The sequence below is a fragment of the Pavona decussata genome, unplaced genomic scaffold, assembly GCF_977016875.1.
Source record: "Pavona decussata unplaced genomic scaffold, jaPavDecu1.1 SCAFFOLD_164, whole genome shotgun sequence".
In the NCBI taxonomy this organism is placed as follows: domain Eukaryota; kingdom Metazoa; phylum Cnidaria; class Anthozoa; order Scleractinia; family Agariciidae; genus Pavona; species Pavona decussata.
Genome location: NW_028145575.1, coordinates 227,501 through 252,500, shown reverse-complemented (window position 1 = coordinate 252,500; position 25,000 = coordinate 227,501). Strand labels below are relative to the sequence as shown.

At 38.9% G+C, this 25,000-nt stretch overlaps 3 protein-coding genes across 8 annotated transcripts in view; 2 read left to right on the top strand and 1 right to left on the bottom strand.

The window, feature by feature from the left end:
- The window catches only part of LOC146464344 (uncharacterized), a 24,237-nt gene extending 18,137 nt beyond the window's left edge, over window positions 1-6,100 (top strand). Inside the window, exons 12-18 of the mRNA XM_085129842.1 lie at window positions 58-263; window positions 900-1,084; window positions 1,856-2,332; window positions 3,078-3,289; window positions 3,830-3,870; window positions 4,520-4,616; window positions 5,404-6,100. Coding sequence (XP_084985968.1) covers window positions 58-263; window positions 900-1,084; window positions 1,856-2,332; window positions 3,078-3,289; window positions 3,830-3,870; window positions 4,520-4,616; window positions 5,404-5,605 — 1,420 coding nt within the window. The 3' untranslated portion in view covers window positions 5,606-6,100. The remainder of the gene's footprint in view (window positions 1-57; window positions 264-899; window positions 1,085-1,855; window positions 2,333-3,077; window positions 3,290-3,829; window positions 3,871-4,519; window positions 4,617-5,403) is intronic.
- A 5,135-nt stretch (window positions 6,101-11,235) lies between these two features.
- On the top strand, window positions 11,236-16,929 carry LOC146464343 (uncharacterized). 6 transcript variants are annotated; one of them, XR_014868496.1, is made up of 5 exons: window positions 11,236-12,368; window positions 12,480-12,598; window positions 13,004-13,112; window positions 15,273-15,434; window positions 16,288-16,929. XR_014868496.1 is itself a non-coding variant. In XM_085129845.1 (4 exons), exons 1-3 carry the CDS (start codon window positions 12,269-12,271, stop codon window positions 13,094-13,096), a joined length of 312 nt encoding a protein of 103 aa, XP_084985971.1. In that variant the 5' UTR covers window positions 11,236-12,268; the 3' UTR covers window positions 13,097-13,112; window positions 16,288-16,929. The 6 variants fall into 6 exon arrangements, 3 of the variants coding, with proteins under 3 accessions (XP_084985971.1, XP_084985970.1, XP_084985972.1); XR_014868495.1 differs by lacking the exon at window positions 16,288-16,929 and adding an exon at window positions 14,097-14,178 and having other exon boundaries at window positions 15,273-15,764; XR_014868497.1 differs by lacking the exon at window positions 16,288-16,929 and having other exon boundaries at window positions 13,021-13,112; window positions 15,273-15,759.
- Window positions 16,930-17,718: 789 nt separating this feature from the next.
- The window catches only part of LOC146464339 (uncharacterized), an 82,247-nt gene continuing 74,965 nt past the window's right edge, over window positions 17,719-25,000 (bottom strand). Inside the window, exons 20-25 of the mRNA XM_085129863.1 lie at window positions 24,971-25,000; window positions 23,594-24,064; window positions 22,309-22,520; window positions 21,733-21,773; window positions 20,311-20,407; window positions 17,719-18,637 (exon numbers count right to left, since the gene is read on the bottom strand). The exon at window positions 24,971-25,000 is cut by the window's right edge and continues 432 nt beyond it. Coding sequence (XP_084985989.1) covers window positions 18,451-18,637; window positions 20,311-20,407; window positions 21,733-21,773; window positions 22,309-22,520; window positions 23,594-24,064; window positions 24,971-25,000 — 1,038 coding nt within the window. The 3' untranslated portion in view covers window positions 17,719-18,450. The remainder of the gene's footprint in view (window positions 18,638-20,310; window positions 20,408-21,732; window positions 21,774-22,308; window positions 22,521-23,593; window positions 24,065-24,970) is intronic.

Below are 25,000 nucleotides of genomic sequence, written 5' to 3'. Positions count from 1 at the left end.
GGTTGTTGACAATCCAAAGTTTCTCGTAGCAGCATATTTATGTTGATGTTTACACAGATCGAAGTCGACTATTATTCCCCTTCTACGATGGGAGGTTCATCCGACGCAGGTTGAGTTTAAGGAGGAGATTGGCCGGGGTGCTTTTGCTAAGGTATTAAAGGGCATATTAAGAGAATCTCCTGAAATTGAGGTGTTTTACGAGTCCAGAACTCAGACTGTCGACTTCAAAGAGGGCCGGCCAGTTGCTGTCAAACTTTTAGAAGGTAAGTGATTCCTATTCTTGAGAGCTTTTAGACGTATGTGTCAGAAAACTTTAGAAACTAAAGCTTTTCAAGGTCGGCTGTTTGTTGGAGACATCACCGGAAAGAGGTGAAATTGCGACACGAAGCACAGTTACATCAACAAGAGGATAGTGAAAGTGAAATTGTTGATGATTGATGGATCAGTTTAATGCTTGGGACGACAACGCTATTGGACGGAGTGAGATGAGTTTTGCTGAAAGTTTTGCTGAATCTCAGTCTTTGGCATTTCGCCGTAACGATTCAGTAGTGCTATTTTTTAAAACAATGATGCGCAAATGCTACCTTTTTCGTAAGTGATATTCAACTACACGTTCAATTAATGTACATTATCTATGGCTGAATATCAAATTATACGGTGATATTTGGTTGGTTGGTTGGTTGGTTGGTTGGTTAGATGGTTGGATTTAAAATTTCCAGATTGGGTGAGAAGTAGCTTATTTGTTTTCGTCATTAGAACAAGTTGCACTGGAGTTTCAGTGTCATATAAAAAAATATGCATTTCAGCAATATGCAAAAGGGCATCAAAAGGGACTTTCAAAAGTCAATGAAACATCGTTTTCTAATCACAGCTTTACTCCTATGTAATTTTATTTTTAGACTGTGCAGATAAAGAAGCAAGGGACCAGCTTCTCGAGGAAATTGAGCTAATGAAATCGATGGGTTCCCACCGCAATGTTGTGAGCATGTTGGGTTGTTGGGTTAACTCAGAACCCATCTTTCTGCTGCTGGAATATCTTCCATATGGAGATCTACTGCACTGGCTTAGGAGAAAGAGGCAACAGGTGAACTGAATAACTGCAGCATATCTTGGTGAAAGGGTCGTCCCGGTGGGGAATTCCCATCAGATTTAAAGGAATATTGATTGTGCTATTTAGGGATTAAGAACGGTGATTTGTTACTACTCAGGATGCTTTAACTGACCACAATTCAACGATTTTAATTGCTATAGAGTAATTAAATAGGGTAAGTATAACATGAAACAGAGCCATTTATCAGAAAGTTAGTTTACATGGAGTGTCTGTGAGAAGAAGATCCACTGTAGATGTAACTCAGGGACAGTTAACTTGTTTGGAAAATACGTTCGAGAATATGAAATAATTGACGAAAAGAGCTGAGTACACAGCTACACTGCGCACTGACTGTTTTCTTTTACTTGAAGATACCAAGCGTCTTTGGTTGGCGAAACAGTGTCAAAAAGTTTAATTCACCCTTTTGTGATTTTAGTCCCGTATCTTGGATAAGGAATGCAGCAAAGGCTTGAAACAGAAGTGACAAAAAAAGGCCAAGACAGTGGTCTATAAATCAACCCAAAAGCGTCCCACCCCTACCCATGTTTTCAAGCCTAAGGTGATTACTAACACATGAATAAATTCATCTAGGGTACACATACATGTGACCATGCTTTGGCCTTGCACCTAGTGTCTACTTCCCCGGAACATTTTGGAATTCACGCAAAGTTTAAGTATAAGTAAAGCTATGACATGGGTATTTCTTCTTATCCTGGTAGAGTTTCTTAGCTCAGCTTCTGTGTTCCTTTTGGTTTTCCACTTTAGAAAAGCAATCGAAAGTTTTACGATAACGAGGGATTCACATGTGATGCTGACACTGACAAAACGCAACTTGACACTGAGAATGATTCAAATGTAACGGCACTGACTGAAGGCACAGCAGAAAGAAAGGAATTAGTTAGCTGCAAAGAAAGGAGCGCTGCCAGCGGAGTTGCTACAGACAGCGAGGAACACTTGGGTGCAATTGAATCACAAATTTGCAGCGCATGTGTCAACTACAAAGTACTTGCGGATGAAAACGTGAGTGAAAACATCAATTCAGTTGGCTGTGGAAAACCAAACGCGGCACATAATGCAAGGAAGGATTGTCAAGACCTGGCCTGCTCTTCTCAGTCCACATGTGAAAATGTTACTCCTGAAACAGCAGACGATGGCAAGGAAAGCAATGGAGATGAACCACACGATGAAGATTTCTTGCCAAAGGATCTCCTTCGTTTCGCTTGGCAAATAGCGCAAGGAATGGTAAATAATGTTCGTTTAATGTTTAAGTGTCACTTGGAGCGCTGGGTAAGCCACTATGCATACGTTATCTGACTTGCTCTTTTTAAAACACCTTGCGAAAATGTTATTTATGTGCACTTGAGTCAAGAAAACTGAATCAGGTGCTTGGTTGAACTCATTACTTACGATGCCTTTTCTTGCGTGTAACTAGTCTATGTGTTTGCTTGCAGGATCTTTTGCTGTAAGCTTAACCCAGTCTACGACATATTGTATGCATTTGTTCTTGTGTACTTAAAAAAAAAGCCTCAATAGTTTGACCTGCTTACTAGATAGTTTGAGCTATGGTCAGTCCCTGTCAACGTCAATAATTACGCCTGGGCCAACTACGAACCAAAAAGAAGTACGCAAATCATACCTGGCAAATTGCTAATTCGCATGGCTGCTTTACTGCCTTTAACACACCAAGTTAGTTTCCTGAGTTGCTAGTAAAAGGTCAGTTGACCGTTGATATACTTTCCTTCTTGGAATTAGGTAAGGATGTATGAAAATATAGAAAATTCGTGTGTATTGCTATTCTAGTACATTAATTTGGCAGGGCTTTGCGTAAAGAACGTATTATTTGTTCATCACGGTTTTTTTATGATTGCCGGATCGATGAAACGATTAATTAATAGATTTAGTGATGTATGCGGATCGATTGATCAATTGCCTGACTTTTTGAGTGACTTGTTACCTGTGTTTTGATTGATTGTTTCTGCTGTTATAGGATTTCTTGTCCAGTAAAGGATTTATTCACCGCGATTTAGCAGCACGAAATATTCTCCTTGGTGAGGGTAAAGTGGTCAAAATTTCTGATTTTGGACTGATGCGCCACATTCATGGAGAAATTTACAAAATCAAAAAGGAGAAGAAAATTCCCGTGAAATGGACGTCACCTGAGGCACTTTTTGACAGTGAATACACTACAAAAAGCGATGTGTAAGTGTTGGGGCATGTACAGTCAACTCCTTTTATTGCGGACACCCTCGAGACCGTGAGTAGTGTCCTTAATAGCGAAAGCATGTAATAGCGGGGATTAAGTTTAGTCAAACTTCTGTAATTTAGTTTTTCCGGCTAAATTCCCGCTATTACGGACTCTCGCTATTAAGGAGACTAACTCGCGGTCCCGAGGCTAGGGTGTCTGCAATAAAAATTTAGTTCAGTCAAACGTCTGTAATTTAGTTTTACCCGCGGATTTAGCTGCTGCCCGTATTACCGGAGTGTCCGTAATAGCGAGGTGTCCACAAGGTGAGAGTTGACTGTAGTTTGATTTTACAGCATGTTGTCCGGTATCCATGTAAATGTTACATCTTCTCTTTCTCAGCTGGAATGTTCACCATCTTTTCTCTCGCTTATCGCGCTTAATATGTTTTGTGGTTGTTTACTTAGTTACTTTATTTTTAAAATATACATGTTATTTAACATCAAGCATACAACGTACGGCCTATTCATGGTTATTTATGCTGTATTTTTTTTCAGTTGGTCCTTCGGTGTTCTTCTCTGGGAAATAGCTACAATGGGTAAGAAGATGAGAGAATTGTGAATTGCGTATTTACCACTTGTCAACTCTTTTTAGAGTTGATAAGGTAATTTGGTCCCTGTAAAAAGGTTTAAGAGAGCTGACGTTTCGTCAGAGCGAATAACTTGTCAGCCCTCGAATCCTTTTATGGTGGCCAAATCACCTCATCAAATGTGTTGATCGGTAAAAACACTCCAGCCTCCCCCGACGAAGCACCACAATTTCTTTAGAAAATAACTCCCTTATCTAACTTCTCACTAATTGATTGTCATGCCTGCGTGCCTCTTAACCGAACTACTGACGGACACATCGACTGCCTGGCAGCGCCAGCTGTGGGGGTGGGGAAGATAGTGATGAAGGGAACATGGTGTGTAAATCATTTTCGCCGAGTAGTCCTTTTGGCTAGACAGTCAATTACCACTCCGAGAATGGAACAAACTGTTGCCAAAACAGGGTGTATTATCAGGGTTGTAATTTCCACGCATCTTAAGGGTTTTGTGGATTTAACCATGTTTGATCCGAAGGTGACGAAAATTCTTTGTGGGATAAAATCAGTTCAAACTTCTTCTTTAAAAGGGGGACGTTACACCCGCCAGTGATAAGAAGTAACTTCAAACTTACTTTATTATTATTATTTTTTTTTGTTATAGGAGGAAATCCCTACCCTGGCGTAAACAACAAAGAGATGTTCAACCTTCTCAAGACCGGTTATCGCATGGAGAGACCAGAATCGTGCTCCAGCGAAGTGTAAGTTGCTGTTGTTCCATTTTCTTAGGGGTATCTTAGATGATACTGATTTGCTCAAGGTGTAGAAAATTGGAAAATATTCATCCAAAGGCGCACTAACATGTCATTTTGTTAAAATGACCGAATCGGTCGAAGCGTTTGTACTCATGGTCAAACTATACCGCCTCATCAGTCTTCTTCTGTTGGAAGAGACTCTGAGGACTGGCCACCTATTTTCCTGAACCCCGTTTTCCTTACGTAAAACCCTTGTTACTTCAAAGATGCGTTAGAGACCGGAGCGGTCAAAACCATTATTTGACATCGCAGCCAAGAAACAACTTCATTTTTGACTTTGTGTAGTGCACGTGAGTGTAACCCTTGTCCAACCTCCATAACAGTTACATTATCAGTATAATTTATGTCGAAGACAAAGATCTCATTATCCTTCCATCCCGAAACAGACACCCGTACCCTCTTAGCTTTAAGCATACTTTAAAGCATACAGCTAAACATTAGTCACAGATATTGTTGGAGATAAAATCACCATTACAACAAAGGGTGCTAACCGCAACAGACTTCAGTCGCAACCCTAAAGTGATTGCATGGTGTCTTCTCTCGCCTTTTACAAAGATAGACTTCTTCCTTCGAAATCTTTTGTTTCCTCGAACCACAATCCGACAGGTTGAATCTAACCATTGATCAGGCACCCTTCTATAACGAGAATGTTTAATGAGAATGTACAACGCGACGTTTATTTAAAAACTGGGATATGCTCACTATTAACCTGGTTAATGCCGTCCTTCGTTAGATTTCAGCTGTTGTCGGAGTGTTGGAATGAGCAGCCAAATGACAGACCTACATTCGATCAAGTGACAAAATTGTTGGAGAAGATGTTGATGAAGGACACTCCTTATTTTCATCTTGAATCCGTGGACGAGTCGAGGGCATACTACAATGTGATGCCGGACAAGGATGCTGCCGTGGAAGGTACCTTGGAGAGTCCGGCGTAAAACATAAAAAGCCACAAAGAGTTTGAACACATTAGCTACGGGAGTTTAAGCCCATTAAAAAATCCCAGTAGCCCGCTTCTTCAGTATGCTTAGTTGAAAGGAGAAGGCGATATTTTATTCCTGAATAAGGCATAAAAGACACAACATTTTTATAGATTAAGACAAGAGAAGATGATTAAGATCATACTTTTTGTAAAGGTATGTCAATATTTAATCTCAAAAAGCGAACACTAAGGTATTAAACATGGAATATGTGTATTAGTTATGATTATCTAAGACCAAGGGAAGCATCGAGAACGCATAATCTACAGTTTCAAGAGGGCGTAATGCATATAAATCATAAATCATTTTATCGTGATGTTGTAATTAATGTATGATAAGATAATTAAAATTGAACTATTTACAGGGACGAGTAACAAAACTGATAGCTTTTTCTAAAGCAGACAAATCTATTTAAACAACAACGCATTTAGCACCCAACGAGCTAATGAGAGATGAATATGTGCTGATAAACAATGGTTCAAGACCTTGATTATGTATTCATAGATTTTTAAGCTGACGTTATTTGAGTAACATATTAAAAGATTCCAAAACGGATACCTGACTTGTATATATCTGCTATTGTTGTATACTAAGACTTTCACTCAAACGAGCAATGTGATTAGTTGATTCCTGGTCACGTGCCCTTGATCAAATACGAATGTATCCTGACCGGGATACAATTCCGCAGTTGTTGCCCTCTCAGTTGTTTGTTTGTTTGCTTTGCTGTGAATGTTGAAGTCTAAATATATAACAAAGGACTTAATGCATGGTCCCTCGGGAAACTAGCTAGTTCTCTTTTCCCTCGAGTCCTGATGTTTCCCTCGACTTCGTCTGGAGAAACATCAGGACTCTCGGGAAAACAAAACTAAACGTTTCCCTCGGGACCATACATTAAGTGTATAATGCTTACTTTCATCCACCTACCCCCCCCCCCCTTCCCTCCTCACACCCAATTACAATTACCCTCGTCATAGACCCCTGACCAAATGCAAGTGGAGTGGAGTCAGTCTCATCAATGTTTCCATTGCTATGAACAAACAGACGAATGTCTTTGGACCAATCGTATGAAAACTTAAGATACATTTTTCGAAGTATCGGAAGACCAGGCTGAAGAGTCGTTAGTGGACGCAAGTTTCCAAGATTTTTTGTATTGGGATAATTCAGAAAAAGCTATTTTTCATCTCATGAAAATCAAATTCGTAAGCAAATTCGGGCAACCCCCTCACCGAAAAATTTAAACCAACAACAAATGCATATGTCGACGCAAATTGGTCTTAGGTTTGTTTACTTTATTTGGGTGATGACCGAGGCTCATGGACATTCAATTTTTGTTTTTCGTTTTGCTTTTCAATTTCCAACACGTATTGGCGTTTACTTGCCAGTTAATAACAAGAGAGATTAAAATTACGTTTACAGCAAACAACAAATTAGAGAAAGGACCACGTGACCCTGTTTATCCTACATTTGTCGCCCGCTTTTATAATTTTCTCAGTAAAATTGACTTGTTTATTAGCACCACAAAGGCACGAATTATTTTGAATCATTCACATCTATTTACTTATTTTTTCAAGTAATATATCAAACATAAGGAAGAGTGTTTCATCCGTAGTAGTATAGTATGCATCGTTAATTAGGCTGTTTTCTTGGGGGGTGGGGAGAGGAGGTGGGGGTATCTCATCACTTTGCGGGGAATAAATTAACATCGATTACGTCATAGGCTATTGTCTTGAGTTCATAAATAAAATGCGGTGGATTCTCATTAACGTGCTATAGAATACATAAATTAAAGTATAATGTCATGTTATATCATTGGCTTACCTGCAGGTTATGAACCGGTTTGACAGGTTTACCAACGATGTCATATATGTTCTATATTTATTTTTTGGCAGTCATGGTCAATATAACCGGTTAACCGGGTTAGCCACGGCCAAAATTATATTGTTTACGCACCGAAACGAACGAGGGAGTGATCCAAAGTGGTCAGCTGTTTACCCCTGGGATGTGAACCTGCGATCCAAATAATGGAGTAGTCGCTTCCTAATCTGTCGATCTTTTCACACCTGCATCCGTGGTTAGCGGTCTCTCCCTCGTCTTAACATCAAATCGGAGTCTGCGATCCTTTCGACCCGATCACCACTACCTCCACAATGCTATTGTTTCACGCCGGTGTTTTTAAATTTCGTGGAACAGCTAGGATTGACTGGAGAGGAATGGGAGTGATTTATTCACTTTCTGGTTTGTACTCTCACTCGGATGCAAATTTGAGTATAATGTACGCCGTTTGGCGCAATTGTTTTGGCACAATAATTTTGGCGCTAAAATTACATTGTGTGTAAATTTTAATCATCTTTGGTTAGTGCTTACTATAGCTCATTATACAATGAAAGAAAAATCAATAAAATTTAAACCACCACGCTGTTGAAAAAGTTTTACCTCTGTCTATGAGCTAGGCATCTCTCGCTTTTTGCCGGAATCCGTTAATGTTGGGCCGATGTAATTCCAGAGGAATTAACCTCATATCTGTAACTCAGTGACCGGGCAAGTTAAAGTGAACGCTTCAAAGTACAGTAAGACAAGCCACTAACAATTGTCAGCCCTCTAATGCCACAGCAGCAGTTCCTACACATTTTAACTTGCTGGGTCTCTTACCTTACCGCAGTTCATCTAGAGGGCCTTCAGAATGGCATCGCTGACTCTCTTTCTCGTTTCCAGATGGGGCGTTTTGAGGAACTGGTACCCGAAGCCTCGCCTACTAGTTACGCCATCCCGGAATACCTGATCAATATTTAACATCCAAGGTCTCTGGATACCTCTGGGGTTCCCTCGCACCTGCCACTAGACAAACGTACGCTACAGGCGAAAAGCAGTTTATTTTATTTTGCATTAAGTATAGTCTTGTAACCCAAACTACCCCTTTGCTCCCTGCTAGAGAAGTTTAATTAGTATATTTTGTATCTTACTTAGCTGATTATGTCAAGTATCACATGTCAAGTATCGTGTCGATTTTAACTGCTAAATTTCGCCACCATGCCCCGTCTTCAAAACACCCTTCAAGGGATCAAACGTGTCCTTGGGTTTTCTAGGCGCAACCGGCAGCCTACTACCCTTCCTTTATTGCATAAGATCCACAATTAACTTGACCCTTACCACTCGCTAGACGTAGATACCGTTATTTTCTTGACCGCATTGACCCTGGCCTTTCGACCACAACATCAACCTCACCCGCCATGACATTACTTTCGTTCCTGACATCAACAACCCTCAACACATTAAAGTCTGCATTAAAAAGACACATCCATTCCGGTATACTGCTCCGGTCACCATTGCAAAGTCCTGTTCTCACATTTGTGTGGTATCTGCAGTTAGAAAAATTCATACTACAAACACCGAGGTATAACGTACAGCCCCCTTTCTTCCAGTTCCACGATGGCAGCTTCCTCACACGCCGAACCCTGGCCTCGAACCCACATACCCTACTTTATTTAACCTCTGTGCCCTTAAACCCATCCACTACAACACCCACAGCTTCCGTATTAGGGCCAGAACAACTGCTGCTGCTGCTGGCCCCCCATCCTGGCTCATCAAGATACTTGGTCGCTGGAGATCTGACGCCTACCAAAGATATATTCATCTTCCTCAAACTACCATCCTGGAAGAACCTGCAATCATGGCAACCTGACATCAAAGCCACATTTCTTCTCAGAACCACTCAACCTTTGACCGCAAGGGGCACCTACCGTCACATGAACAGTATGCACATTTACCCATTTTTCCATCTTATAGAGCAGTACCTTTCTACACCATGACCTAGGCCTTTGGCCTGCTCTGTGACGTTGAACTTTTTATTCAGCATTACCTTGCACTTAGATTTAGGACATTAATAATTAGTGCAGAATCTTGTCTGATGCTACTAAAAGAATGCTGCCTTGCACAATTCTGGTGGCGAAACCCGTTTGATTTTCAAACAACTCTTTTAGCGGCCTCAGTGTGGGAGGATTCTGTTCCAGAATCACGAGGACAAGTGTTGCTGGCTCCAACCCTTCAGTCCAACACTGGAGCGATGCCGGGGTCGTTTAGCTTGGTTGAGCAACAGTGGCCACGACCACTTGCCCTTCCTAATCTAACCTCTAGGAGCTTGGCATGGGGACGCGCTGCTGGCAGCAGCTGTTTCTCCGTGCCACCCATCTCACGGTCTTCCGTTCCACTCGCTGACACTAACCTCGCCCCGTCGACTGGCCTTGCATGCGGTAGGCAGCGCTAGGGTCCTGGACAACACTTGGCTACTCCCCAACCTTTTCTCCCCCACTTATGATGTCTTATCTACTGTGCGTGAACATTAATACAGGGAACTTGAACAGATACATAAAGGCAGAACGGTCGAAATTATGGTTGGAGATCCAAAGCAGGTAGGTTTTGGTTTTACAAGCGAAGAAGTTACAGATCTGTGTTCCAGGTACTCCGATAAACATTGAAAGTCCGCGCGGACCAATGGACATACATTAAGCAATTTTGGATACACGCCACGTGTCTCATAAATTGAGAATTTTGTGTGTCATATTTTGATATCTATGATGCGAGAATGCTCCAAAGCATGCATGGGCTGATCGTGTCCTTCGTCGGCAAGATCAAAATAGATTAACTATAGGTGCAATGCGCTGATCCCGGCCAAATTGAGTCGTAATACAATGAATATCAGAAAAAAGCAGTTTCGGGGTACTCTTTTACGCACGGTTATAGCTTCGAAAACAATAAGAAGACTAAAGTTCCTCTTCAGGACTGTTTAATAAGGGGGTTAGTACTTTTACCGACCAAACCCTTCGACATAAGCCTTAGCAGACAGTCACAAGTCGTAAAGTCATGTCAGATTCCAAACCTTTTATTTTTACTCTCAGCTGAAATAACGGTAATTCCCAAATCCTTTAAATATATAAGTAATAAAGTAATTTCTGAAAAGAGGCAATTCTCTTAACCGAATAAAAGCCTTCACTATTAGCATATTGTTGCATTTTATCAGCTAATCCTGTCTTTAAACTTTTCTCTTTGGATTCATCCTTGTTTTCGTATCTACGGTCATGTTTGGTACACTGTAAAAACTGACTAGTTAAAATGACTATTTTAAATAGTCACGACTAATAACAATGGTCATTTTAACCATTCCTAACAGTTGAAATTGTCAATAAATGAAAATAGTTAAAATAACTTTTAATAATAGGTGTTTTAACCATAGAGATTAGTCATTTAACTCTGACTATTTTGATTAGTGTAAACGACCAAAATCATTAGTCATAGTACACTGAAGTGTTTTTTTCCGCTTTTTTCCGTTTTGTACGGGAGGTGTATCTTCAATTACAATTTCCATGCCTTCTTCTGCTACACTGTCTTCACGACGCACGACTGGTTGATGAAGATTGACTTCTTTATGCGCTCTTCTAAGATGGCTTTTGTAGGTATGCGCGTTCTTGAAAGTGCGTTGGCAACCAGCGAAATCAAATTCGGATGAAAAAGTCAGGATTACTTTGGTGAACTTTAAGCAAATGACGAGCAAACGAGTAAAAAGTGGAGCACATCTGGCACCTAAGTAGTAGTGAGATAGTCCTGACGGGTTTCCCGCTTTTTCTAAGGTTTTCCCGCCAAAGATAAGATATTCACGTTGTTAACACTACTATTCGGAAGTAACAATATACATGAAATATTCCGGTTGGTTGTAACTGAGACATGATATCTAAATGAATAAAAATTTACTGTTACTGAAAAAATACTGAACGTTTTCCATCCTCAAGATCACCAACAAACTCTGATAATGATCCTGACCATCGAAAACGAACTAGTGGGTTTTTAAATAACATTTAGTCCTTTTCATAAGTGAAATAGGACTGTGAGAGCTAAATTAGTGCTCTGTTTATACACAATGCAACCCACTTGGCGAAAATGGTGTAAACAGAGGATTAGTAAGATAAATGCATCCGAATAATATACAGCCGCTTCCTCTGTTCGTTTCTTTGGCTGTGGCTTTCCGTAACCTAATATGTTTGAGTGCTTTTGCGATCAATAAACATCGGTCCATAGCTGCTTGACAAGATTACACTGAACTGAGTCGTCTTAATGTATGATTTTAGGGCGATGGGTTTCAGCCAATCTGTGTGTGCCGGATCTAACGCCAGTGGTGATTGTAGTCGGCACAGTGCTTTAAAGTTTTTTTTTTTTCACTCCGACCGGGATATTCGGTGATTATGAAATGATTAATAATATTGAGGTTAGCGTGGGAACCGGCGCTAGTAGTGACACTTTTCAATTCTTTTACTGATTTGTTGAACATCTCGGCCTTGAGCTTTGAAGCTTAGTTTTGAATAGAAACCGGCTTTATCAAGAAACCGCACAATCTATGGAATTTCTTTTGGTATTAACCAAATGACACTTTAACGGAAACCGCTTTTATTTTTAAAACAATGAACTTTTGGTTATAAAATAATACTGTTTGGTCACGTAATTATATATAATGAAAGTCCCTTTGTGACATGTCATTCTTATGACTTGTACTGGCCAAGTCTTTCAGTTTGTGAGAAACGTCCATTCGGTGAACATTCTCCGCTGTCGATAGAGGTTTTTTCGTCCGTTTTTGTAATGGCATCAGTGCTTGATCTGTCAAAAGATTCCACCAAGGAGGACATAATGGACTTTTTAAAGGAAAGAGAGTTTCATGAGCTGATAGAAGCATTCAAAGGTAAGCCGAGTTGAACTATATCCAACTGAATGATGTCCTCCTCTTGAGGGTAGTACATACAACAGCAAATTTCATAATTGCCTCTTTTATCGTGTTTTAACCCAAATGTAGCTAACGAAATATACGGAGAAGATTTCTTTGAGTTGGATTATTTGACGATCAATTCCATCATACCGAACCTGAAAACAAGAAAACGTTTCATCGCGGCATGGACAGAGGTGACGCACGTGGTAGGTGGCTTCTCAGTGTTACTCAAGTTTTCGTTTACATACATAAAATGAGAAGTTTTCCGAGAGAGGATCTTTTATTTCTTGTATATTTGGAATCTCTCTATGGATGAATTACAGATCGTGAAAAAAAATTGCCCGCCTAAAAGCGTTGGGGCATGGCGGTCTGCAGCATGCGCATTTGACTACTCACATTCTTACGTGGTTACAAAGCCATGCCTGGTTACATTGCTGCAAACCAAAAGTCACCATGTAGCGATGTATAAACCTCGAAATATGCTTCGAAAAAAAGCGATACAGAATTGAAAATCTATTGGAGATTAATTGCGTTTGAACTATTTAACTTGTCAGTCGATCGTGATGTCTGTATTAATTTAGCTTGTTTTGTTATTTGTATTCTTTTGGCAGACTGTTGATGTCAATAGTGTTCGGCAGCCCGTTGAGAAAACAAGAAAAGTCTTCGAAAAGTGCCAGATGATCATTAAAAAAGGGAAACGATAAAGACAAGGAAAGCTTGGTAGGTACTTTCGTGCTGAAAACGGTACTCAAATTTGCATGTGTTGAAAGAAGCTTGAAACCTTCCGACATTGCATAACACAATCATTTTCATTGTTATTCACTGAAACCTTTTCTATTCACATTTTATATTCTGTTGAACCACCAATATCTGAGAAGAAAAATTCAATTATTACTTAGTGTCAAGTTTGTTTTCGCCCAACTGAGAAAAGCGTGGCTCGCTTGTTTTCGTACTGCACATATATACACCTTGCAATTATTGCGTGCTTAAAGAATGCCTTGCTTGTCCCCTTGCCATCTGGCGATCCAAAAAAATTGGTGATTGTTGCCGGACACTTATCGGAAACCATCAATTGGGAAAGATAACACCAGTTCCTTCAAAATCTAGCTAATTGATTGATCACCACGGTAAATTGTTTTTTTTTTTTTTTTTTTTGGTACATTGAATGAAGGGATTTTTTTAATAATTTGTGCACAAGTTTGCTTGTTCAGTTTTACTTTGATTAAAATATGTCATGCTTAAGAAAACATGAAAAACAAAATTGACCAGAGGATCTCAAATGGATATTTCTCACAAAAAAAGAGAAATCAGTTTATATCTTTTATTTTGAATTACTTGGAGGACTGAATTGTTGACAAATGAACTGAATGTTTTTTAAGTTATTTTTATTTAGTTTGATATTGTGTACATTTATGTACATGACTTACAGTGAATTCGAATAAAAACTAAAATGTGATAAGGGTTGAAAGGCTGAACTCCAGCAGAAGCCATAGTTTTGTCAAGGCAAGATTTAATTGCTTGCCTACTGACAATTTCCTAGCTGAGGTTGTCCCTTGGGTCAGCCTTGTTTGGGCTATAATCTGCAGCCTACGGGTTCTTGCTTTCTTTTTTGACCTGGCTCACAGTTTTATAGAATAATTTTCCATCAGTGATACCAAATTCAAAATTAATTTCTATTCCAATCAATATCTTGCCTGATTCTAGACATTTGAGCTGCAACACCACTCAGAAGAAACCTGCAGTCAACAATTTCAGTGCTCCAAGAGTGGAAAGAAAAAGAGAAAAAGTAGGCAAAGGAAGAATCACATAAATCGAAAAAAACTCAACATTTTTGCAATCCAATGCAGCAAAGAAAGTAGAAGAAAAAGTAATTGACCTTGAAAATAACTGTAAGATCACCAAGCAAATAGCAAATGGCTATTTTTATAAATGGAAGAAAACAAAAGAAGAAAATAATAGACTTCTATATTTTGCTAGCTGTACATTGAAGGACGTAGATATTCCAAAAGCCATGGTTTATTACGAAAAATTTGCTTGAAGTTGAAGAGGACAATGTTCTAGGAAAGGGTACATTTGGGAGTTGCCTTAAGGGTAAATATAAAGGTATAGATGCCTGTTTGAAATTTTTTTTTAGCGAAGAGCATTTTGTGAGATCCATCTTGATCAATGAAGCAAAAGCCATGTTAAATCTTATTCCTCACTCTAGTTTTCCCCTGTTTTTGGGAGTTTGCATGAAGCCAAATCCTATTTTAATAACCCAATTTATTGACATTAATAAGGAAAGTGTAACTGACTGAAGTGTAGATGACTTTTCCAGGAGACTTAAACCAGTGAAATGGTTAGAATCATGTTCACCGGATCATTTATTTCTGACAATGATTGAGGGGCTGCATGCAATTTACCTTTCAGGTTTTATTCATAATGGCATGATCGAAGCCTGATAATGTTATGGTTGATGTAAGAGGTCTTCATTATAATGCTGTTGTCATTGACTTTGGAAAAGCATGCCCACTTCACAAAGGAATATTTTACAAATTACCAAATAAAATGGAAAAGCAGAAACATTTAAAAAGGTATCCTCACATGGCACCTGAACTGATAGCTGGTGATTCACCACAAAATGTTAAATGACTGATATTTATTAACTAGGTTATACGATAAAGAAGGTTTTAACTGAAAAATTTGGTGACAGTGTTCACCACCTAAAAGACATTTCTTTGAGTTGTATGAGCTGACAGGCTGGCAAATAGACCGGGACTTAATTATTTTATTGATTATTTATCAAGAAAAACAGCATGTTGTTTGTATGTTAGTAAGATAGGTGTCCAAAAATAAATTTTAATTGAATTCTGATTGTGTTTTGTCTGTTTCAACACATAGTGGGAACCTGATGTTGAGCAAGGCTTAGCAAAGGCCTTCCTCTCGCCAGGCAGAACAACAAAATTCCCTTGTTCATCAGTTATGCACAACAATAATGGCCCAGACACCAGTTTTGCACTTCAGTGAGAGGGAGCATGTTGCCATGCTGTTGGTACAGGCCATGTAAACATTTTTATAATTCCAGACCTTTAGCCCTGATGTTACCAGACAAATTTTCCTTTCTGATTTTCACACATTGTTTCTAAAAATAAATTAGACTTTTATTTCTTTGATGATGATTACCTTAACCCTTTCACTTCCTGAGTAATTTAATAATGGAGACGTGTAATGTAGCACCAACATTTGAGTATGTAAACACAATCCTGATCATCACAGTGGCCTTTAACAGTTTGCCTCAAAGCCTTGCCAACTGTTCCTTTTATTGCAGTGTTCACTCAACTTAGTCTCCCTGGCAGCCGTTCTGTGTCTTATCAAAAATGCTCCTCCCCACAAACTGCTGCTCACGTTCCATCCACATTCCTTTCCCGATTTTTGCCAATCACAGCTACAGTTCCACTTACTGGAACTGCCTCTCTCTGAATTATCTCTTGACGACTTGCTTAATCATAGCCCGTGATTTATAAAAGCCTTTTCAGTTTTGATTCTTCCCTTTTGATTAAAATGCAATGCCACCGCTATGCTTAATGGTGTTTGCATTGACAGGGGGAAAAGGAATAAAGATAGGCCTGTGCGACTCCCACTCGCGTATTTTTAGCCATGTTCAGTTATAGTGTTGCTCTAACGAGTACCGGTATGTCTTTTAGGTAACGCCCTCTCGTGTATGAGATTAGTGGCCGTTCCTTAAAAATCTCTCTGAGCTTTGGTTGTTGCTCTATTAATGCCATTTGCTCATAAGGATTTCCTTTAAGTTTGGCACTGATGGATGATATTGTGTTACAAATGGCTGTTTGTAGTTTGTGATTGTAAGTAATGTCCAGGATTTACAGTCACAACAAATCATTTTTTGTCGTTGCAGAATGACTCAGATTTGGGTGCCGACGATGAAATAGCGGCAACAACAGCACCCCGTCTCATTTCGACGGGGGCACCTGTCGATGATATCCAGTCACTGGTGTTGGCAGCCGAAGGAATGGTCTGCCGTTCCAAAAAAATCAACATTTTAAGTGCCGTCAACACATAATTTGATTGCAAGCTACTATAGCTTCAATGCTGACTACCCAAAGGGCCATGGTGGTCATAGCAAGAATTTTTATTTATTTATTGAGTATATTTTGATACCTGAGTCAAGAAGGAGCAGTCACGCACTGCCGTTAAGTGTTGAAGCAGTGGTAGGCAAGATGAGTAGAATCGCATAGAAACCACTCCACTTTCTTCCATAGAATTGAGTCTGAGATTGGCCAAATGTATACAGTTTGAGATACATTGAAGAACGTTGAATTTTAGCAAGTTAACAATGAAAAAAGTAAAACCTTTGTGCATGATCAAATTGAATTTTTCTGGTGAGCTGAACCAAGTGACAAAATGCTTATATCCAGCAATTCCTTCTACTAAACCTTGCCACTTAGGTTTCAACAGAAAGAAGTAGTTTAAATTGTTCAGTTTATATTATGTGAGCCAACAAGTAGACATACATGTACACTATTCTCAATATCATTATATAGTTATATAGCATCTGAGAGAACCCATTCTTTTTAGTTATTGTTAGTTAATTTAACTAAAAAAAATAGGTTACAATAAATTGTTAATTTAACCACAAAGTTGTTTATTATATGAATATTAGCAGGTAAAAGAAAGAAAAAAAGTTCACAGCCGATATCTTTCTTGTAGATAAGATGTGATCATTAATTTCCCTTTCTATGGAACCATTGTATACTGCATATGTATATATTTGACTGCCTGTTCATTCAATAAAGATGCATGTAACCGAAATTGTTTGCCAATATGATCCATTTTAATGTGTTAACTCTTTTACATGGGTTAAATGAACTATTTCTTTGTGGTTAAATTAACAATTTATTGTAACCTATTTTTTTTAGTTAAATTAACTAACAATAACTAAAAAGAATGGGTTCTCTCAGATGCACCCCGGGTACTTTTTTAAATGGTTGAATTAACTAATTTTGGATGGTCGCTAACTAAATGAATTACGTTATTTCAACCAAGGATATTGGTTATTCTAACTCTATAAAAAATGGTTAAAACTAATATTTTTAGTGGTTAAAACAACATATATATTGAAGTAAAAACAGCTAAACAAATAGGTCAAAATGACCTAATTGATAGTTAGTTTAACTCATTCTAAATTAGTTATTTCAAACCAAAGGAATCCAGTTAATTTAAACCTTTTTAAATTGGTCAAACCAACTAAAAAAAAAGGGTTCTCTCAGATGCACTTGGCGACAATTTTAATTGGTTGTTTTAACTACTCAACTTTTACAGTGTATCTGCTATATGTAAACGAGTAAACTTGTATTTTGCGCTCTTTTAAATCAATTGGTAATTCATTAATTATAACATCAAACACTATGGAATATAATTATAATGTTTTATGCACTAGGCCTCCCTGAAACTGCAAATAACACGATCTGGAAGCTATTAAACTAAAATATTAACAAAAACTATGACAACTTTTTACGCCTCATTTCAGAAACTGTCTTTGGTCTTTACATTATCCTATATACACGATAGAATTATAGATGCTCTTTTTGTACCTTGTTTTGCGTTCTGGTGACCAATAGCACTTTCAATTTGCAGAACTGGATGGTCTGTAAATCGAATGCGTAATTTTGAAGGCATGGTAGTGCAAAATCTGAAAAAGTAATGGCTCCGAAAATAGTATGCGCTATTTTGAAGAAATTCGGAGGACTAGGACAAAAATTAACCTTCAAAGCGGTAAAGTCCATTTGCGAACTGACCGCTCTGGCCAGCCAGTTCTGACAAATGGCAAGCACTCCAAGAAAGAGCCAAAATGCCGAAAAAAACATGAATCTTATCTATGACAATGTTCTATAAATTAATAAATGTCTGACTAAACTTTATAACTAATACACTAAGAAACGGAACAATCGTGATCTTTTTCAAATAGGTTATTATGCATTTTTAACACTGTAAACTTCAATCTAAATATGGTTTGGATCTTTTTATCAATTATTACGGTTTAAATGGGCTTGCAGTTCTTCTAAGTGGTTTCCACGACAATCTCCTCCTCCGGCATCACATTATAGTACGCCTTTGACTCATCCAGCAATCCAGGGTCAAAGTAAGGGGTGTCCTTCATAAGCATCGTCTCCAACAGTGTCGTCACCTGATCAAACGTCGGTCGATCAGTGGGATTCTCATTCCAACACTCCATTACCAGCTGGAATCTAAAAAAATTACTGCAGTATTACGAATTCTTCAATGGCGATTTCATCTTTGAGTAAACGCTGTGTTTTGCGTTTTGTAGTACTGTACTGGTGAGAACAAATATTTTGGGCAGAGAAAGTTTATTATAAGGGATGGGCACAGACTAGATATGAAAACTGTGACAACTGCTGTGACTTAAGTCTGCCAGACGCCAGAAATGTCTGCGGCTACCAGTGCTCTTTTGTGTCATGATCGCCCCTGTCTTCAGCAGGTATTGTAACCTGGGTTGAAATTCCGCCGAGATTAAGTTTTTTTTTTTTATCTCGGCAAACCAAATTTTGTTCACCTGGCTAGCAATCCTGGGGAGTTATAAGGAAAGAAGTCCTCAGTTTGGCACTCAAAAAAAAAAAAAAAGAAATATGCTTGTCAAGAAATTCGTGCTCCGCTTTTGCGAATTCAAGGAAAAAAAAAACAACACAAAACAAAACAAAACAAAGCGATCGGATAGGAGGCTCATCGCTTAACCTTCCCTAAAAGTTGTAACAGTTCCCACTGTATCATTCTAATAACGTGCTTCCATTGCGTCGGTAAGGAAAACCGGGTTTATGAAAACACCTGACCAGACCTCAGAGTCACTTTTGGAGCAAAAGACTTGGAAGGTATACTTGAAGGGGAAGTATCACGAAAATTTGCTGTCATTTCAAAACCCAAAAATGTTTGACTGTTCGCAGAAACAACAAAATAATTGTCAAGTTTGTTAAAAATTATCACCCCAGGCCCCTGTTGTTTAAAGGCCGGATAACTTTATCCGCTGGATAAGGTACTATTCAGGGTCTAAAATATACTTCACGTTAAACATTGTCCAAGGTTTTCGTCCACTCCTAAACTAGACTGTGGTTAGAGTGTGCATATTCGCTTGTACAAGAGGAAATACTGAAATCTTTGCACAGATTGAAACTGTCGGATAGTGGCTTATCAACCGGATAAAGTTATCCGGCCTTTGAACAACTGGGGCCAGTACAATAAAACTGTCGATTAGTGCCTCTGGCCAGAGACAGGGTAGGCCGGTTTCGATTGAAACTTGAAAAATATTAGGCTAATGTTTTTCAAGTTCTCGCATTTTTGTTTCCAAAATGCGCTAGAACAGATCACAATTTGTTTCTTTCAAGAATTGAGTTGATTTCGTTCCTCTCGTCATTCTAGAGTTATTTGGTAGCTGATTGAAGGTCTTCTTTCATCATTTTTAACAAAAGATATCAAAAATCCCATACTTCCCCTTTAAGCTGCATGTGGGCATCAAATGGGCTAGAAAAGATTTTCGAAAGGTCTTCTGACGGCGCAGGCCTGAGAGCGAATAAAGTCAAACGGTGAAGGTGCTGCAGGTACAAGCGGGACACCATTGGAAAAGTGGCAGGCTTAAGAAAAATGGAAACTGACTGTCACGCTATTGGTGGCCTAATTAACACTAATAGCGGAAAATCATAAGTCGGATGATCATGATTATGATGGTGCGGAAATAACTTATGACCACTCTCTTTAAAATAGCAGCGATTACGTCGGTCATTTTTAAAAAGAAATGGCTTATCTAAGCTCCTAAGGATAGACATTTGAGTATTCGTTTACCGTTGCCAACAAACTAGGTATCAGCTTCATTGAAGATATCTCATATAGAAAGAGAACAACAACAACTTACATTTCACTAGAGCACGAATCTGGTTTCTCCATGCGATAGCCAGTCTTGAGAAGATTGTACATCTCTTTGTTGTCTAATCCAGGATACGGATTTCCTCCTTGAAAATAAAATCATGCTTTTAATGAATACGCTATACTTAATCTGCACATATAAAACCGCTGGTGCATTATACTCTCCAGTGAAGGTGTCTGAATTGATGTTAATCTAAAAGGACTTTTGCTTCCTATTTTTGACGTGGTTAAGATCTGACAATCATTAAGAGTTAAGTTACGTGAAAAATTCAACACTGGTAGCACCAGCTGTAGTTGCAGCACTTTACTCCATTTAAGAAAGGAAGAGTAGCATATTGACAATAAGATCATTGTCTAAAGTAATTTTCACACTGTGCCCCCTGACTTCCACTTCTTTTCGCCCCTTTCCTCTTCCTTAGCCATGCAGTCGATCGATTGGTCGGCCGATCGAGCAGGCAGGTATCAGTCAATCATCACCTTTCACTCAATCAATCGAGCAATCCATGGCAAACAAACAAGCGAGACAAAATTAGCAAGCAGTAAGTCATCGAGCCAGTGAGTCTGTTAATCAAACATTATGTCAGTCACTCAGCCATCCAGTTGGTGTGTCATTGGGTGAATCATTCAGCAAGTCACTGAGTCAACTTCTTTTTAGCGTGAGTCAGTCAGTGGATGAGTGAGTCAATGATTCAGTAAACCAGTCAGTCATTCGGAGCTGAGAAGGGGAGAGGAGCCGAATGACGGGTGTCTGTACACATATTAAATTAATAGCGTCAAAGAAGCGCTTAGAATCGTGGCTGCCAATTGAGCTGCAGCACTCGCCCACATCTGTCCCACGTGTGGGCAAGCTTTCAGGACCTGGATTGGCCACACCAGTCACACCCTGACCCACAATCACCGTCAACTGATCTGAAGTCATGATCAATCATTATCAGGTGAGATAGCTAATCAGTGAGCGTGTGAGTCAGACCTGTCAGTCAATCAATCGGTCGGTCCTTCCGTCCATCCGTCAGCCAGTCAGTCAATCAGGCAGCCAGGCAATTAGAGCGGTTTTCAATTGAGTGTCGAAGGTAATTTCGCGTATTCTTTGGTTTTGCATTACTACGCTCTGTGATTAGTTAACAAAACTCGCGCCACTTTCTCAACCAATGGGAATCCAAACCAAAACCAATCGTGTTTTGGCCGCACGAGTATTCCCGCGCTTGGCGCCAGTTACATGTATTTGCTTCTAATTCTGATTGGTTCATTGTGTTGATTACATCTGTTGCGTTTGGCCAAAGCAATTACTTTGGTTTTTGTTTTACGACACTCAATTGGAAACCGCTCTAATAGCAATTAATTATTCACTGCATAGTTCTAAAAGACTTGACAAATGGTAAATGTACAAGTAATTCTTTGCTCGGTTTCTTACCCATTGTGGCAATCTCCCACAGCAGAACTCCAAAAGACCATCTGAAAAAAATTACAGGATAAATCTGAATAAATGAATAAACTTCGTGTTCTAGGTTTGACGTTTAAATGACATACAGATTTAAGAAAAATTACAAATAACAACATTAAAAAAAACTGTCGAGAAAAGAAAAAGACATCATTACCGTAGATAAAGAAAGACAAGAAAACACCAACGTGGCTGTCGTCCTACACAGAGATTTTTTGTAAAATTACAAAAGAATCCCGAGTTAGAGTTTTACAACCCGATCATTGCGCATACATTGTAGAGTTTTTTCATGACGAAATCTCCATCCGCATTTTCTTCTAAATTTCTTCAATTAACGCTATCTAGACAGGCCATGTTTTGTGATCTATGTTAGACGGATAGAGCCGACCCCTCTCTAGAACTCCGAGGGTATTATTGCAATTCTCCTCCGCAGAGGCTCCCGTATAAAAAAGATATTTTCCTATTGTACTGGATATATAAAACCCTTAATGCTTGATGCTGGGTAACAATTACTGCATGCCTAATTAAGATAGATGTCAGAACACCTACACGTCGCTTTTCGTAGAGTATTCGCTGTTAAAAAGTGCCTCGGGTGCCATCCATTTCACGGGGAGTTTCGTGCCTTTATTGACTTTGTAGATTTCTCCGTGAATGTGGCGCATCAGTCCAAAGTCAGAGATTTTGACCACTTTGCCCTCTCCGAGGAGAATGTTTCGTGCCGCTAGATCGCGGTGAATAAATCCTTTACTTGACAAGAAGGCCTGTGGAAGGAACAGAAAATCAATTAATCAATCCATACTAGATCGATGTATAAATGAATTTTAAGTTTTACGGAATTCATAAAGAAGTCGCGATTGACAATAGATACGTTCTAGATTCCTATCAAGATAAATAATGAACACCAATACATGAAAATTAAAAATCTCCTCTTTCCCCTAAACCACTCTCTAAGAAATGGTAACATGACAGTAGTTTAAGCTGATCTGTTACCCGCACAACGTATGCCTATTACTTATGGTATCACAAGCTGGGGTAGTGCTTACAAGACCAGGTTGCTTAAGATTAAAACTAAAACAGAATAAGTGTGTGCGTAGCATGTTCTTTGCTTGTAGCAGGGACAGTGCTATGCCATACTTAAATATCTTAGGTATTCTTACACTTGAAAACATTGACAAATTTAAGGTGCCCTTTTCACACATAAAATTACTAACAATACTACTAATATTCCTAACATTTTCAGAGGAACCCTAACTCTTTCCTCTGAAGTTGATAGCTACAACACCAGATTTGTATGAAACCTTAATTTTCACCGGCCGAAGATAATGAATAATTATGGAGCTGCCACTTTTGCATTTTCGGGGTCAAAAATTTGGGAAAAATTTCCTCTAAATAAAAAAAGCTCTCATATAATAGCTTCTACCAGCAGTACAAATTGTACCTTTTAAATACCCAATGCATATTGGGTATTTAAAAGGTACTCCCCTCACTATTAATTATCATTTCTATTGTTTTATATGTAAAAATTGTAGTATGTTTCTATTATTGCACTTTTCTTATTCTTTACTATTTTTTTTTTTTGCTCTAGTTAGTTGCAGGTTAAACGCCAGTTAGTTGCACTTAGCAGTGACTAACTCGAAAGCCTAAGCTCTCTGGTCACTGCGGACATTTTACTTTTCGCATTTATGTAATTTAATGCTGTCTTTATATTGCTTTTCTTATATATTGTAATTTCCTTTTGTTGTAAGCCATTGAAATAGTGTATAATAATAAAAACCTTAAACCTCATCAACCAGCGTTCAAGTGACACTCTAAAAAACAAAAGAACATTATTTACCATTCCCCTCGCTATTTGCCAAGCAAAACGAAGAAGATCCTTTGGAGAGAAATCGTCATCGTGAGGCTCATCTCCATTGCTGTCGTTTCCATCCTCTGCATTTCCTGGAGTAACATTTTCATTTACAGACTGAGAAGAACAAGCCAAGCCTTCGGAATCCTCTGCAGCATGATCAACGTTTAGTGCCCCACACCCACTGGCGTCAACCCTTACGCTTTCGCTTGTGTTTTCTTTCTGAAGTTGTTTGGAGTTATCACATGTACTGCAAATTTCCAATTGAGGGATATCCCAATGTTCCTTTCCACCTTCAGCAATCCTTGAAGCCGTAGTTTCCTCATAACTCGCACATTTCTTGCTTTCGGCAGAGGTTTGAGCCAGTAGCATCACTTTTGAATCATCTTCAGCGCCAAGTTGCGTTTTGTCAGCGTCGAGTGTAAAGCTCTCGTTGTCGTAACACTCTTGATAGCTTTCCTAAAGCATGAAAATCAAGGGAAACAGAAAAAACTGAAAAGAGAAAATTTGACGGTACGTTAAAATGATACAAAAGTTTAAAGGATAGTTTGAGACTGTTTGGAAGCACTCAGTCCATCATTCTAGACTGTTTGTAATACATAGTCCATCTAAAGCATACGGCACAAGCGTTAAACTCTGGAGAAAATTTATTTATGTTAATTATCTAAGTCACCAACTTCGATTCAGAAAATGGCTAGAGGTGCCACGTGTTTGGAGCTACTTTATTGATGCTATGTACCTTAGCCTCGTTGTTATTGTTTTTAATTTTTTTTTTTCCACTTTTGCTACAAACCTTCATTGGCTTCTTCATAATTGAACTAAAACGGCTATATATGCTTTCCTGTCTAGCAAAAACTGTCCGCATCACTTTTCCATCACCAAGCTAAGTATTCTGGAATTAACAATTCTAAAAGTAAACAGGGTAGCTTTGAGTTAAGCTCTTAGGAATAGAAATGGAATTTCCTGAATTCCTGAGGATAAACAGCAGCCGCTGACTTATGGCCTTATGACGAGAGAGCTTTATCTTGGAAAATTACGGGTAGAAATCGGGCACTCACAACCTAATTTTGCCTTATAAATGGCGAATTCTAATCCGTCAACCTCATTGCCTGATGAAGACTACTAGCTGTTCGGGGAAGTAGTCGGGCAAAGTTATTATTACATCCCATTACATGCACCACAAATCATGCTTACGTAAAAAATTATTAGTCCAGACGTTCAGTTGATCTTTCCTTGCATTGTTTGACGTGTTGCGGGTATACGCAAGGTGTTTTAAGGACAAATCAACTAACGAATGGCTACCAATAGCTAGCGTTGAAGTGGTTGTAACTCGAACAAACAAACAAACAAACAAAAGCCACTTACCATTTCCAGTCCTATTTGCTGCTCAAAATA